The sequence below is a fragment of the Rhincodon typus genome, chromosome 24 (genome assembly GCF_021869965.1).
Source record: "Rhincodon typus isolate 14 chromosome 24, sRhiTyp1.1, whole genome shotgun sequence".
NCBI classification, from domain to species: domain Eukaryota; kingdom Metazoa; phylum Chordata; class Chondrichthyes; order Orectolobiformes; family Rhincodontidae; genus Rhincodon; species Rhincodon typus.
This window is the reverse complement of record NC_063355.1, coordinates 1,651,890-1,669,207: the sequence shown is the minus strand read 5'-3', so window position 1 is coordinate 1,669,207 and position 17,318 is coordinate 1,651,890. Positions and strand designations below refer to the sequence as shown.

The 17,318-nt window shown below is 43.1% G+C and overlaps 1 protein-coding gene across 1 annotated transcript in view; it reads right to left on the bottom strand.

Moving 5' to 3' along the window:
• The window catches only part of specc1la (sperm antigen with calponin homology and coiled-coil domains 1-like a), a 246,908-nt gene extending 230,705 nt beyond the window's left edge, over window positions 1-16,203 (bottom strand). Inside the window, exon 1 of the mRNA XM_048611683.1 lies at window positions 16,034-16,203. Coding sequence (XP_048467640.1) covers window positions 16,034-16,203 — 170 coding nt within the window. The remainder of the gene's footprint in view (window positions 1-16,033) is intronic.
• Window positions 16,204-17,318: the final 1,115 nt, after the last annotated feature.

The window sequence follows — 17,318 nt, the reverse complement described above, 5'->3', positions numbered from 1 at the left end:
GCCAAAACGTCAGCCTTCCTGCTCCTCTGATGCTGCTTGGCCTGCTGTGTTCATCCAGCTCTACACCTTGTTATCTCAGATTCTCCAGCATCTGCAGTTCCTACTATCTCTTTGATTCAGAGTTTGCTCTTTGATTTGTCAGTCAGTCAGTAGCTGCAACATTTTTTTTAAATGTTAATCAGTTTAGGTCGGAGCTCTCTATCATTCCCAACTTTGAAACCAGGCTTATCTTCACAGCTGCTGAAACTGTTTTCCTGCATCTTCACATTCTTTGCCAAGTGAGGAGGTACAACATAAATCGCATTTGCTTTTATATAGTAGGCAATGATGTATATCCTAAATTGCAGCATGGAAACTAGTATATAGGCAAACAGTGCAGTCATTTCACACCAGCAACAACTGCATGCAAGACGTAAAGAGTCAGCAGGGCAGCTGGATTATTCAAAAGTGGGGGCTTAAAAAAGAATGTTACCACTTGAAAATTAACACAGCATTTTTAATATTTTGAATAGGTGTGACTTAAATGTTTTGCCCAAAAGAGTGCCACAACTAGATTGTGTGTCAAGCCCTTCTGTAAGGCTGTAACTTATAGATACATAAATCGAAAGGACTTATTAATGCTAGTGATGACTAGTTAACACCATATATTAGATACTAACATTCATAGCATAGAAGTCTTGTTGGCACAGTGTAATGCCGATACCTTTGGTCTAGAAGGTTTGGGTTCAAGTCCCACTTACCGCAAATATAGGTTATAACATGTTGACGAAAATATCTACATTAGCATTCATACGTTATAACTGTTTACTTCTGCAGTGAGAGGAGAGGGAAAAGAAACAAGAAAAGAGGTGCTATTGAAACTATCTGGTAGAACAGTCAATTCTAAAGAGTTTAAAAAGGTGAAATTTTAAACCAGTATTCTAAATGAAACAATTCCCTCTATTGAGGGCCCCAGTTGCTTTCACTAGGGAGGAAATCGTCCGACATTACAAAATCTATTTTTGGCCTCCACAAAAAAACAGTTTAGACCTTTTTTTTTTTAAAAAGAACATATTGTAACACCCAGCTAACGTTTAATATATTTTGTTCTTGACCTCAATTTTGTTCGAAGCTTGAAATTATTGAAGTAATCTCCCCACCCTTGGATGTAATAATTCAGTGGGAGTATATAAACTTCATTGCCAAATCTGAGGTCTTATGCACTGGATTTCAGACTACAGACATTAAGACATTTCTTTCAGTATGGGGAAAATGAGAAGCTTAACATTTTGAAATACATTTTAAACATTTTATTTCCAGGGTTTTTTTTTATTTATTCATTTTTTTTTGTTGCTAGCTGGCTAGCATTTATTGCCTGTCCCTGGTTACCCTCAAGAAGGTGGTGGTGAGCTGCCTTCTTGAACCGCTGCAGTCCACCTGCTGTGTGTTTACCCACAATGCCATTAGGGAAGAAACTCCAGAGTTTTGACCCAGTGACAGTGAAGGAACGGCAATATATTTCCAAGTCAGGATGGTGAGTGGCTTGGAAGGGAACTTGAAGGTGGTGGTGTTCCCATATATCTGCTGCCCTTGCCCTTCAAGATGGAAGTGGTCGTAGGTTTGGAGGGTGCTATCTGAGCATATTTGTTGAATTTCTGCAGTGCATCTTGTAGATAGTACGCACTGCTGCTACTGAGCACCCATGGTAGAGGGAATGGATGCCTGTGGATGTAGTGCCAATCAAGCCGGATGCTTTGTCCTGAATGGTGTCAAGCTTGTTGAGTGTTCTTGGGTCAGCACTCATCCGGGCAAGTGGTGAGTATCCATCACACTCCTGACTTGTGCCTTGTCAATGGTGGACAGGCTTTGGGGAATCAGGAAGTGAGTTACTCGCCGCAGGATTCCCAGCTTCTGATCAGCTCTTCTAGACACTGTGTTTATGTGGTGAGTCCAGTTGAGTTTCTGATCAATGATAACCCTAGAGCGTTGATAGTCGGGGATTCAGTGATGGTAACACCATTGAATGTCAAAGGGCAGTGGTCAGAATGTCTCTTGTTGGTGTTGGTCATAACCTGGCATTTGTGAGCGTAAGCCTGGATATTGTCCAGATCTTGTTGCATTTGGACATGGACTGTTTTAGTATCTGAGTCATCGTGAATGGTACTGAACATTGTATAATCAGCGAACATCCCCACTTCTGACCTTATGATGGAGTGAAGGTCATTGATGAAGCAGCTAAAGATAGTTGGGACAAGGACACCACCCTGAGGAACTCCTGCAGAGATGTCCTGGAGCTGAGATGACCGACCTCCAACAACTACAATCATCTTCCTATGTGTCACGTATGTCTGTAACCACCAAAGAGTTTGCCCCCGGATTCCCATGGATTTCAATTTTGAATTGAATTGAATCATTTATCGTCACGTGTATTCAATGTAAAACTACAGTGAAAAGTGTGTCGCCACACATATATGGTGCCATTCATATTAACTTAGAATAAGATAAGAAAAAAAAATAAAAGATAACTTAAGAGAGTCCAACTTTCCTTCCCAATGCCGCAGTCCCAGTCAAGGCTTTCCAGCCCTCACCATGCCTCCACCAGGATTCCGCTCCAGGCTTTCCAGCCCACGCCATGCCACTGCCAGTGTCCCACTCTGGACTGCCTCACCGGGCCAATCTCGCCGTCGCTGCCTCACCAGCCTGCTCTTGCCAGCCCACTCTTGATCCGCCGCCGTCACTCCGGCCCATGATCGATCCGCCGTCACAACCTGTGCATTCAGCTCCAGCCGCGTGGTTCCCAGTCGCAACCCAGGTCCTTCCCGTCTCCTTAGTTAGATAGTTAAAAGGGATGTGGGGAGATAGAATTACTACAGAGGGAGAGAGAAGATGGGTGAAAACAAAAGAAAAGCCAGGGCTCCTTGATGCCACACTTGGTCAAATGCAGCCTTGATGTCAAGGGCTGTCACTCTCACCTCACCTCTGGAATTCATCTCTTTTGTCCATGTTTAAACCAAGGTCCATGTTTAAACCAAGGCTGTAATGATGTCTGCAGCCAAGTGGCCCTGGCAGAACCCAAACTGGGTGTCACTGAGCAGGTTATTGCTGAGCAGGTGCTGCTTGATAGCACTGTTGACAACACATTCCATCACTTTATTGATGATCGAGAGTAGACAGATGGAGCAGTAATTGGCTGGGTTGGATTTGTCCTGCTTTTTCTGTACAGGACATACCTGGGCAATTTTCCACATCATCACATAGATGCCAGTGTTGTAACTGTACTGGAACAGCATGGCTACGGGAGCGGCAAGTTCTGGGGCACAAATCTTCAGTACTATTGCTGAAATGTTGTCAGGGCCCATAGCCTTCGCAGTATCCAGTGCCTCCAACCATTTCGATTCACTCCATGTGATATCAAGAATTGGCTGAAGACTTGTATTTGTCATGCTGGGGACTACGGGAGGAGGCTGAGATGGATCATTCACTCAGCACTTATGGCTGAAGATTGCTGTGAAAGCTTCAGTCCTTATCTTTAGAAGCTTAAGTAGAAGCTTATCATGATTAAAAATGTCCTAAACTTGCATTTCTGGCACAGGAGGCTGGTGAACACGCTAGCACGATACTTCTATCAATGCATTGAACATTAGTACTCCAATTGTTAAGTTATACAAACAGCTCATCGAAGCAATTCCAATATTTAGTCCGATTATAGGTGATTGGTCTCTCAAATTTATTTGCTCACAATTGTTTCAAGTACCTACCGACTCTTAAAAATATATCAGTTCAAATCTTGAAAATTCCCAATTCAAATCTTGAAAATTCCAGCCATTTCCAGCCTTCATAAATGTCTGGGGAAGAATTCCAGATTTCAATTACCTATGGATGACAAAAAACTTTCCGATAATCCTCATAATTCTAAATTTGAAAATGTCGGCCCCCAGTTCGATTCCCTGCCAAAGAGAGTAGCTTCTATGAACCAAGGTTCTGATCCAGATTTAAAAACAGAAAATGCCAAAAAACCTTAGCAGGTCTAGCAGCACGTGTGGAGAGAAATAAGAACTAACGTTTCAGGTCCAGTGACCATTCTTCAGAACTGTTTCAGATTTCCAGCATCTGCAGTTCTTTTGGTTTTCTGATCCAGATTGTCATCCTGAACACTCAAGCACAAGAACAACCAGAAGAACACATCATTCTCAGTCTTCTCAACAGATTTCTGTCATAATTCCCATTCCACTTTAAATCACCCAATCTCGACAACCTGTAATAGTGAGGAGGCTATTTGCAATAAGGGCATGTTGTGGTTCAAATGCCCATTTGATATCAGCAAGCGACTGATACCTTCCTTCATCAAACTCTCTAACAATGTGAATTGAAACAAAGCTTTCAAATAATTTCACATCATTTCAAACAATTGGCAGCTTATTGTGTTCCTGTCATTTTGGAAACAAAATACTGCCAAAAACAGGGCACTGGAACTAAAAGATTCATACATAATTAATTAACAGTTTGATGTCATAAAGAAGTGTGTGGCTTAACTTTAACAATTCACCAAATTTAACTGTCAAGTGAATAAACACACCCCTTAGCAAGCAGTGGCACAAATTGGCCCTTTTGCTCACGTTAGAAGCGAAAGTCTGGTGAGAATACACTTTGTTTAAAGTTCTCCCCATTTTCAACAAAAGAAAGTTGTAACTTTATGACAAACTTTCTTCGACCTTTTTTTGTTGACAATGCTGCAGTGACACGAATTGCACATAATACGTAATGATGTTGATTTCCCCTCATCACATATCATCACGATTTGCAGACTGGCTCTTATTTCATCACCTTTCCAGATGCTTGCAACTGAGCATCTCTGCACCATTTATTAATTAATACCACTGAAGTAGGAAGTAATGTCACCACCAGAAGGTAAATTAAGTATTTTACGGTAAAGATATCGCAACACAGGCAGGCCCCAAGTTGCAAGTAGGTTCAGTTCCCGAGGCTGCTTGCAAGTCAATTTTGTACACAAGTCGGAACACAATGCTGAACAATATAAAGCAGCCATTTGTACACACAGTAAATATTTGTATGTCAGATCTTCAAAACTACACTCCTGTATGGGATTGTGCTTACAAATTCAAGCAATTATAAAATCGGGGACACCCTATATAGTGACACCCTATATTTTGAAGAAAATTATTTTTATTTAAAGAGCTATTGTCGCTGATAAACAGATTTTATTTATATTATCCATATATCTATGGAATGAAACAAAGATGTATAATGTGGCATTTTCTTACCCCTCCTGCTCACCGCCCACCAATCTACACAGAATGGGTCTGAATCTGTCACATTGCGCAAAGATACCAATGGATGACTCAATATCGTGCAATGAAATGGAGTATTTGATCATTCATGCTTGGGCTAAAAGCTACAAAAATATTTGATAACTGTAGACCAAGCTTTCTGTTATTGAAACACCATGTTCAAGTTTATTCAAATAGCACAAAGTGGAACAAAGCAGAAAGAAAGCAAAACTTCACAGTAATTATTGTGAGACAAAGAACACTAATGCTGTACAAATGTTTCATTTCTCTTGTGAAATGAATGAAACAAGAGCTTTGTTGTTGAATCGTGGAACAGGAGTTACGTTTTGGGGTTTCTAGAGGACGTATTCTCCTTGGGGGTCAGCATCAGCAGGGACCCTTGGAAGCAATTAAGCTGTCATATACAAATTATCAAATATTCTCTTCCATCACTCCCAAACCGTTATGTTAAAATATGCACTTTTGATTCAACATTTAGATTCGTTATTGTGATAAAGGATATAATATATCACCATTTGGGAATTTGGATTTTAAGATGGAGGCAAAGAAAGTTTTGGTTTCAGTTCCGTTAAACTTTTGTTTTAACAACAGAATTTGAATAGTGAACTGCATTCTAAAAAGTATTTATTTTATTCATTCATGGGGCGTGGGTTTCACTGGCTGGGCCAACATTTCTTGCCCATCCCTTACTGCCCCTTAAGATGACGGTGGGGAGTTATCTTCTTGAGGTGCTGCAGTCCATTTGGCGCAGGTAGACACTGCTTTCAGCAATGCAGTTCCAGGGTTTTGCTGTTCTTTCAGTGCTCAGGGTAATTGTATTTTCAAGTCAGGATGATGAGTTGCTTCGAGAGAACTTGCAAGTGGTAGTGTTCTCGTGTATCTACTGCCCGTATCTTTCTAAGTGCTCATGAATTTCAAATTTCTAAAGTGCATTCTTGTAAATGGCATACTCATAGAAGACAGAGTTGTGATGAGGTTGGGGGGGGCCGGGGTCACTTCCAGGATGGCAACCTTAAATAGGGGTGTGCCACAAGGATCAGTGCTGAAGCCACAATTATTTAAAATATGTATTAATGACTTGGATGAGGAAAGCAAATTTATTACAGCCAAGTTTGTGGACGACACAAAAATAGGTGGAAGGCTAGTGCTGACGATGACACAGAGTCTGCAGAGGGATAAAGGCAGTAAGTGAGTGGTTAAAAATTTTATAGATGGAACATTGGGAAATGTGAAGTTATGCACTTCGGCAAAAAGAATAGAGAAGTTGACTATTATTTAAGCGGAGAATGACTGAGAAAAAGCTACAGAACAGGAAGATTTGGAAGTTTTCATTCACAAATCACAAAAAGCCAGCTTCCAAGTGCAGTTGGTAATCGGGAAGGCAAATGGAGTGTCGGCCTTTACTTCAAAGGGAGTGGAGTATACAAGTAGGGAGGTTCTGCTAAACTCATTCAAGGCACAAGTCAGAATACAGCTGGAATACTGTGAACAGTTTCAGGCCCCTTATCTAAGTATAAACAATTCATAATTAGAGGCAGTCCAGAGAAGGTTCATTATGCTGAAATAATATCTCGAATGACTGTCTTATGAGAACTGTTTTGAGTAGTATTGACCTATACTTGTTGGAGTATAGAAGAAAGGGAGAGGTGACTTTACTGAAACATGCAAGATTTTTAGAGGACTTGACAGGGTAGGTGCAGAAAGGTGGCTTCTCCTTATGGGGGAGTCTAGGAACAGGGGTCATTATCTCAGAATAAGGGGCTATACATTTAAGACACAGACAAGGAGGCATTCTTTCTCTCAGGAGGGTTGAGAGTCTGCAGAAGTCTTTACTCATGGTCTATTGAGGCTGGGCTATCAAGTATATTCAAGCCGGAGATAAGTAGATTTTTAATCAGTAAAGGAGTCAACGGTTATAAGGGAAAGGCAGGAAAGTGGAGTTGAGGATTATCAGATCAACTATGACCTCAGAGTGGTAGAGCAGACTCGATGAACATAGAACATAGAACAGTACAGGTCCTTCGGCCCATGATGTTGTGCCGACCTATTATCCTATTAAGATCAATCTACCCTGCATACCCTACATTTTACTACCCTCCATGTGCCTATCCAAGAGTCTCTTAAAAGTCTCTAAAGTATCTGACTCCACTACCACTGCCAGCAGTGCATTCCACACACCCACCATTCTGTGTGAAGAACCGACCTCTGACATCTCCCCTATACCTTCCTCCAATCACCTTAAAATTATGCCCCCTTGTAATAGTCATTTCCACCCTGGGAAAAAGTCTCTGACTATTCACTCTATCTACGCCTCTCATCATGTTGTAAACTTCAATCAAGTCACCTCTCATCCCTCTTCACTCCAATGACAAAAGCCCTAGCTCCCTCAACCTTTCCTCATAAGACCTGCCCTCCAGTCCAGGCAGTATCCTGGTAAATCTCCTCTGCACCTACTCTAAAACTTCCACATCTTTCCTGTAATGAGGTGACCAGAACTGAACACAATATTCCAAGTGTGGTCTAACCAGAGTTTTATAGAGCTGCAGCATAACCTCACGGTTCTTAAACTCAATTCCCCTGCCAATGAAAGCCAACACACCATACACCTTCTTTACAACTCTATCAACTTGGGTAGCAACTTTGAGGGATCTATGGAGGTAGACCCCAAAGATCCCTCTGTTCCTCCACACTGCCGAGAATCCTGCCACTAACTCTGTATTCTGCCTTCAAATTTGACCTTCCAAAATGAATCACTTCACACTTTTCTGGGTTGAATTCCATCTGCCACTTCTTTGCCCAGCTCTACATCCTGTCAATATCCCGTTGCAACCTACAACAGCCCTCCACGCTGTCCGCAACTCCATCAACCTTCGTGTCATCGGCAAACTTACTAAGCCACCCTTCCATTTCCTCATCCAAGTCATTTATAAAGATCACAAAGAGCAGAGGTCCCAGAACAAATCCCTGCCCAACATCACTGGTCACCGAGCTCCAGGATGAATACTTTCCATCCACTACCACCCTCTGTCTTCCATTGGACAGCCAGTTTTGTATCCAGACAGCCAAATTTCCCTCAATCCCATGCTTCCTTAGTTTCTGAATGAGCCTACCATAGGGAACCTTATCAAATACCTTGCTAAAATCCATATACACCACATCCACTGTTCTAGCTTCACCGATGTGTTTTGTCACATCCTCAAAGAATTCAATAAGGCTTGTGAGGCATGACCTGCCCCCTTCAAAGCCATGCTGGCTATTTCTAATCAAACTCTGCTTTTCCAAATAATCATAAGTACTATCTCTCAGAATCCTCTCCAATAATTTGCCCGCCACAGAAGTAAGACTAACTGGTCTGTAATTCCCAGGATTATCCCTATTCCCTTTCTTGAACAAGGGAATGACATTTGCCACCCTCCAATCTTCTGGTACTACTCCAGCGGACAGTGAGGATGCAAAGATCATTGCCAAAGGGGCAGCAATCTCTTCCCTCGCTTCCCATAGTAACCTTGGGTATATTCCGTCTTGCCCAGGCCACTTATCTATCCTCATGATTTTCAAAAGTTCTAGCACAGCCTCCTTCCTAATATCAACCTGTTCAAGCATATCTGCCTGTTTCATGCTATCCTCACAAACGTCAAGGTCCCTCTCACTGGTGAATACTGAAGCAAAGTATTCATTAAGGACCTCCCCTACCTCCTCTGACTCCGCACACAAGTTTCCTCCACTATCCCTGATTGGCACTACCTTCACTCTGGCTATCCTCTTGTTCCTCACATAAGCATAGAAACTCCTTAGGGTTTTCCTTCATCCTACCTGCCAGGGTTTTCTCATAGCCCCTTCTAGCTCTCCTAAGTCCATTCTTCAGTTCCTTCCTGGCTACCTTGTAGACCTCTTCTTTCTTACTCTTGACTAGGTGTTCCACATGTCTTGTCATCCAAGGTTCCTTCACCTTACCATCCTTTCCTTACCTCAGTGGGACAAACCTATCCAGTACTTGTAGCAACTGCTCCCTAAACAACCTCCACATTTCTGTTGTGCATTTCCCCGAGAACATCTGATCCCAATTGGTGCTCCGTAGTTTTTGCCTAATAGCACTGTAATTCCCACTCCCCCAATTAAATACTTTCCCATACCGTCTGCTCCTATCCCTCTCCATAACTAAAGTAAAGGTCAGGGAGTTGTGATCACTATCGCCAAAATGCTCTCCCACCGAGAGATCTGACACCTGGCGTGGTTTGTTGCCAAGCACCAAATCCAATTTGGCCTCCCCTCTAGTCAGCCTATTTACATACTGAGTCAGAAATCCTTCCTGGACACATCTAACAAAATCTGCTCCATCCAAACTATTTGCACTTAGGAGGTTCCAGTCTATATTAGGGAAGTTGAATTCACCCATGACAACAACTCTATTACTTCTGCACCTTTCCAAAATCTGTCTCCCAATCTGTTCCTCAGTGTCTCTGTTGCTATTGGGCGGTCCATAGAAAACTCCCAATAAAGTGACTGCTCCTTTCCTGTTTCTGACTTCCACCCATTTTCTGACTTCCACCTGAATGGCCGACATGTGCTCCTGTGTCTTATGATCTTATGGAATGTCGATGCTGGAGGGAATGATTGTTTGTGAAAGTGGTGCCAATCAAGTGGGCTGTTTTGCCCTGGATGGTGTTAAGCTTCTTGATTATTGTTGAACTTACATTCCTCCTGGCAATTAAGGAATATTCCATCACCCTCCTGACTTGTGCTTTGTGGATGGTAGAAAGTCTTTGAAAAACAGGTGGTGAGTTACTCTCTGCAGATTTCAAGCCTGTGAGCTGCTGCAGAGGCCACAGAAGTTATATGGCTACTCCAGTCAGCTTTTGGGTCAATGGTATACCCCCAGGATAACGGTTGCAGGTTATTCAATGACGGTTATGCCAGATACTCCTGTTGCAAATTGAGACTGCATGGCACTTGTGAGATGAGGATGTTACTTGCCACTTGTCTGGATGTTACTGTGTACTTGCTGCAGTGCTCCAGCAAAACTCAGAGCAAGCTGGAAGAACAGCACCTTATTTTCTGCTTGGGAACACTGCAGGCTTCTGGATTAATATGCAGTTTGACAACTTTAGGGTTTGAGGCACCTTCTCCCATGTACTTAGCCCAACCCCCACACACCAGGCCTTGTCGTCACATAGGCTGCTACCACACACAACCCATTGTCAACTATTCATTCCCCCAAGGCTGACCTTTATTCATTCCTTTGTCTGTCCAACTGTTTTTTCTTCCTCTTGGGCTCTACCCCTAGCTCTTGTTCACTCTCCCCATCCCTGCACCCCACCTTCTGCATAGACACTAATCTTTTCCTAGCTACCATCAGTTCTGAAGAAGGGTCACTGGACCCAAAACGTTAACTCTGATTTCTCTCCACAGATGCTGCCAGGCCTGAGTTTCTCCAGCAATTTCTGTTTTTGTCTCCGATTTGCAGCATCCACAGTACTTTCGTTTTTTTGGGATATTACTGCATTTGGATATGAACTGCTTCAGTATCCGAATTGCTGCAAACAGTGCAAAATGTTACACAGTGAACATCTCCACTTTTGATCTGATGATGGAGGGATGGTCACTGATAAAGTAGCTGGAGATGCTTGCGGATGATACAAAATTAGGAGGTAGCGTTGATAGCGAGGAAGGTTATCAAAACTTAGAGGGCTCTTGATCAGATGGGGAAGTGGGCTGAGGATTGGCAAATGCAATTCAATACAGATAAGTGTGAGGTGTTGCATTTTAGAAAAGTCAAACCAAGGTAGGACTTATACAGTAAATGGTAAGGTCCTGAGCAGTGTTGTAGAAGAGGAGTACAAGTACTTAGTTAGTTGAAAGCAGAGTCACAAGTAGACAGGGTGGTGATGAAGGCATTTAGCATGCTGGCCTTCACTGGTTGAGGCATTGAGTATAGGAGTTGGGAAATTATGTTATAGTTGTATAAGTCGTTGGTGAGGCCGCACTTGGGAGTATTGTGTACAGGTTTGGTCACCCTGTTACAGGAAAGACATTGTTAAAACTGGAAAGTGTGCAACAAAGATTTACAATGATGTTGCCAGGACTAGTAGGCCTGAGTTATAGGGAGAGGTTGTCCAGGATAGGACATAATTCCTTGGAATGTGGGAGAATGAGGGGTGACTTTATTGAGGTATGTAAAATCATGAGGGGCATAGATAGGATGAATGTATGTAGTCTTTTTCCCATGGATGGGGAATTGAAAACTAGAGGGCATAGGTTTAAGGTGAGAGGGGAAAGATTTAAGAAGGACCTGAGGAGCAACTCATTCACGCAGAGAGTGGTGCGTATATGGAATGGGCTGCCAGAGAAAGTGGTTGAGGCAGGTACAATAGCAACATTTAAAAAACATTTGGATACGTGCATGGATGGGAAAGTTGAGAAGGATATGAGCCAAATGCGGGCAACTGGAACTAGTTGAGTGGGCACCATGGTCAGCATGGACCAGTTTGGGCTGAAGGGCCTGTTTCAACGCTGTATTACACTTTGACTCTTTGTTTGTGCCAGGTACAACTACTCAATCAAATGCAGCCTTTATGACAAGAACAATCAATCATTCTCATCTTACATCTGGAATTCAGCTCTTTTATTCATGCCTAAACTAAGGCTGTAAACAGATTGAGGAGCTGAATGGCACTGGCGGAAGCCAAACTAAGTACTAGTGAGCAGTTTATTGCACAGCAAGTGCTGCTTGACTGCACTGTTGATGACACTGTCCAGTGCCTTACTGATGATTGAGAGCAGACTGATGAGGCAATAATTAGCTATGATGTAATAGTCCTTTTCTTGTATACAAGGCAATATGAACAATTATCCACGTGACAGACAGCACTGTTGTAGTTGTACTCAAAACTTACCTTGGGGGACAGCAGATTTTGAAGCACTAGTCTTGGTACTATTGCCAGAATGTTGTCAAGATCCATAGCCTTTATGGTACTGAAATGCTTCTTTCTGTTTCTTGATATCACATGGAATGAACAGAATTGGCTGAAGGCTGGCATCTATGACGCTGGGGATCTCTGGAGTATGCCAAGGTGGATCATCCACTCAGTACTTCTGACTGAAAATTTTGCGAATGCTTCAGCCTTATCTTTTACACTACTGTCATTGAGGGTGGGGTTATTTGTACAGAAGAGATCAATTTAGCTCAGCTGGTTGGGCAGTTTGCTTGTGAGGCAGTGTGATGCCAACAGTTTGGATTCAACTCCAATCACTGACTGAGGCTACCGTGAAGGACTGACCTTCTTAACCTCACACTTTTGATGACGTATGGTGGCCCTCAGGTTAAACCACCACTAGTCATCTTTCTAATGAGAGAGCAGCCCTATGGGCTGGTAAGACTATGGCGACACAATACATGTTAGTTTGTAGAGAGTCATCTTTCAATGAGCCAGTTAATTCACCAGCACCATTTAGAAATGGATGCGGCAGAATCGCTTAGCCCTGTCCATCACTTGCTTTTTACACTGTTTGGCATGCAAGCAATCCAGTTTTTCAGCTTCACCAGATTCATTCCTTGTTTTTAGGTAAGCCTGCTGCTGTTCCTGGTATTTCCTCCTGCACTCTCCATTGATCCAGGATTGAACCCTTGGCTTGATGATAATTATGCCAGACATCATGCCAGACCACGAGGTGGAGACAGATACGATAGGGGTGTTTAAGGAGCTTTTAGATAAGCACATGAATTAGCAAGGAGTAGAGGGATATGGACCACGGACAGGCAGAAGAGATTAGGTTGACTTGGCATAAAGCTCAGCACTATATTATTGCCTGAAGGGCCTGTTTCTGTGCTTTATTGTGCTATGGTCTAGGTTGCAGAATGCGCTCGAGTACAATTCAGAAGAAGGGTCTCGACCCGAAACTTCAGCTTTCTTGCTCCTCTGATGCTGCTTGGCCTGCTGTGTTCATCCAGCTCTACACCTTGTTATCTCAGATTCTCCAGCATCGGCAGTTCCTACTATCTCTGCTGGATAAGGTGATTGGTTTCCAGACCTGAACCAGTCTTTAGCTTACATTTCTCTGTAACTGAACCCACTGTCGCTACCAGCAATCGAACTGCCCCTCCTTTTGGAGACAGTGAAGTTGTGCCTGCACTCTCAGATTGCCACAGCTGTTGCATTGAAACAGGAAGTTCCAGGTGTCAAACCAACATCTGAGAAGTGTCTCACACAAACTGGCACTTCAACATTCTAACCATCAATCACTCACTATTATGTATGATTGTCCAATATGTCACTGGTCATGGGTTTGCTATGTAGATTAGATGCATGGGATATCTTTTAATGTGGAAATGATGTCAAATATCAGTAGACACACTGACCTTGACAGAAAGTTGATCCAGTTCTAATTGCTGCACTGTATCTTAATACATCACGTTATACAGTCTCTTAGCGATTTAAAAAAAAGTAGACCCAACATCGGCTTACAAGGAGCCTGAAACAGCAAGTCCCAAGAACAGATGGAAATATTACGGTAGTAATATTTATATTGAGGATATTCTATAATACATTGTATATGACACTGCAATGCCACAAAGACAACACTGTAGGGGCTACAGTGACCGAAAGAAGGGACAAGGAAGATAGGAAAGGGGAATGCGTGCACAAGACAGAATGGATGAGGCGTGTAAAACTGAGTGAGGCTGCCAGTTTTGAGGACTAGAGAAACAGGGCAGCAAGGGTGCAGTATCAGAACAGATACAGCATGGCAGAGAGCTAAAGGAAAATCAACAAGGCTAGCACACAGTGATAACAAAGGAAACCCATCAGAGGCAAAACCTAATGAAACAGGGAAAGACAGCAAAAAGTATCATAAACATCTCAGATACATTCAATGCCTCATCATGAAGGAATGCTCAGTCTTCCCAAGTTCAGGCACTTTTCTGCACAGCACAATTTCAGAGGAATTCAGAATCTGGCTTGTGACCTAAAAATGTACCAAGCATTAAGACCGATGCCTCTGGACAATCCTTGCCAATTTTTAAAGAAAAGCAGATTGATATTTACTGTTTCTGAGCTCTGAACAGGGTCCTTTGGAAAACCCTCAGGGTCCAACAACTCTTTCCCTGTCTGGGGCACTCATATGGAAACACACACAAAGTCTAAACAATTCCACCCCATCTAACACCCCTTTCACTTCCTCTAATTACTTTTGGGATCTGTCCAAATTAAAAAACCTTGTACCAGAATAAATCTCGCACAAATTATATTTCATTTCACAATGGACCTCTTCCAATACGTTTAACACCTGCACACTCAAAGAACAGCACAGAATGTGCAAAAAAAAACAAACTAGCTACACAATCTTAGGCAACAGGTAATAATAGACGGGTGCGAGGGAGTGATTCCTCTATCACCTGAAGCAGAAAGCCTGAATGCTAGCTTCAGGTAATATTTTCAAGATATGACAACCTGGATTCAAATGACCTTTAGATCATTTGTGGGTGTCAGTACATGATTCTATTCAGTTATGGAGCATTTGGACAGTCAGTAAAAACCAAAACGAGTGGGAGATCTTGAACATCGAATCAAGGAGCTGCAGAGGAGAAATGCTGAGATGAGAGGCTATGGAGGATACTCCAAGGGTTAGTAATAGAAATAGGGACCACATTTCTTCATTCACCTACGGGACGTGAGCATTGCTGGCTGGCCAACATTTATTGTCCCTAGCTGCCTTCAAGGAGGTGGTGATGAGGAGCTGCCTTCTTGAATCTTTGCAGACCATGTACTGTAGGTAGACTCACAATGCTATAAGGGAGGAAATGCCAGGATTTTGACCAAATGACACTGAAAGAACAGCAGTACATTTCCAAGTCAGAATGGCGAATGCCTTGGAGGAGTACCTGCAGCTGGTGGCATTCACATTTGTCTGCTTTCCTTATCCTTTTTAGATAGAAGTGGTTGTGGGTCTTGGGTGAACTTCTGAACTGCATTTTGTTGGCAGTACACATAACTGCAACTGAGTGTCAGTGGTGGAGGGAGTAGACATTGTGGATGTGGTGCCAATCAAGCCGACTGCTTTATCCCGGATTGTCATAGATTTCCATAGCACAGAAAACGGCCCTTTGGCTACTGGAGTCTGTGCTGGTCAAAAACAACCACCTAACTCTTCCCAAATCCAGCACTTGGCCCATAGGTGCATACACTGGTGATGCCAAAAAATACATTTAAACACCTCTTAAATGTTAAGGATTTCCGTCTCTCCCACCCTTACAGGCAATGTATCTACTCCTCCCACCTCACTGACCAATCCCCACCACTGCCTACCTGCACTCACCTATCACCATCCCACCTACCTTCCCCAGCCCCACCCCTCCTCTTTCTATTTATTTCAGAGCTCCCTTCCCCCTCCCCCATTTCTGAAGAAGGGTCCCGACCCAAAACGTCAGCTTTCCTGCTCCTCTGATGCTGCCTAGCCTGCTGTGTTCCTCCAGCTCCACACTGTTATCCAAGTCTGTCCAACCTCTCTTCATAATTAGAAGTCTCAAGCCCAGGCAATATCCTGATAAATCGCCTCTGCATCCTCTCCAGTCATATCACATCTCTCCTGTGACATGGATTCTGGAACTGCACACAATACTCTAGTTGTCACCTAACAAATGTTTTATACTGTTGAAGCATCAACTTGCTGCTCTTAAACTCTATACCTCAGCTAATAAAGACAAGTATACCATATGCCTTGTTAACCACTTTATCCACCTGGCCTGCTACCTTAAAGGACCAGTGAAAGTGACACGAAGGTCCCTCCGATCCTCAGTGCTTTCCAGGGTCCTACTGCTCATCAGACATGCCTTTGTCTTGTCGGTCTTGCCCAAGATGGCATTGACATGGCAAGTAGCGTCCCAGCTCATCATAGCGTGTCCACTCCAGGTCAGCGGCATCGTTTTCCCTATGTATTTTTCATTTTCTTTCGTTTCTAATTGCTTTCTTCTTCATCTTCAAGGTTGGGTTGTGGCTGCAACATCAGCAGCATGACCCGAGGCTCCTAGCAGCAGCAGTGCATGCAACCTGGACTCCTGGCAGCAGCAGCTGGTGGCAGTAGGCCTGGAGCCTAGAATGTTGGTGGTGGTGGTAGCACACAGAGCCTGGACTCCTGACAACGATAATGCCCAGAGCAGGGATTCCTGGTGGTGGTAGTCCTGGAGTCTGGAATCTTGGCAGTGGCGGTGCCCAAAGCGGGTACTCCTAACAGTAGGCCCGGAGCCTGGGCTCTTGGCAGTGTCAGCAGCAGCAGAGCTGGGGTATCAGCATTGTCATTGCTGTGCCCAGAGCAAGTTTCCTTGAGGACTAGGCCACCTTGCAAAAACACTGAAGCTGTGCTTGAGACCCCAATTTGAACAGAAGATGGGCTCCTATTTAAGTAATTTCTTTTTATCCTTATTGTTCCTCAAAATGGTGCTGAATTGTGGCAATAAAAGACTTTTCACTGTATCTTCAAGATATATGTGAAAATAAATAGATCAGTAAACATTCAAGTGCCTCACAAACAGTCTAGATTCTTGAGTTTTGTTGGAGCTGCACTCATCCTAGCAAGTGGAAAGTATTCCATCATTCTCCTGAGTTGTGCCTCGTGGATGATTGACAGGCAACTTACTATCTAAACAGAAAGAAACTTTAGAGTGCTTCAGTGCAGAGTGATCTGGTTGATCTTGTGCATGAATTGCAGAAAACAGGGTACAGAAGGTAACAAGGAAGGCAAAGAGAATTTTGGTATTTATTGCTAAAGGAAGATAGTATAAAAGTAGGGAAGTATTGCTGCAATTATACAAGACATTACCCGACTGCATATGGAGTACTGCATACTATTATGGTCCCCTTACTTGAGCACGGCTGTAGTCATTGCAGGCAGTTCAGAGCAGGTTCATAAATTTATTCCAGAGATGAGGGGTTTGTTTTATGACAAGAGATTAACAATTTAGGCTTCTACTCTCGGATGAATGAGTGATCTAATTGAGACATACAAGATGCTAAACGGGATTAACAAAATAGACGTAGA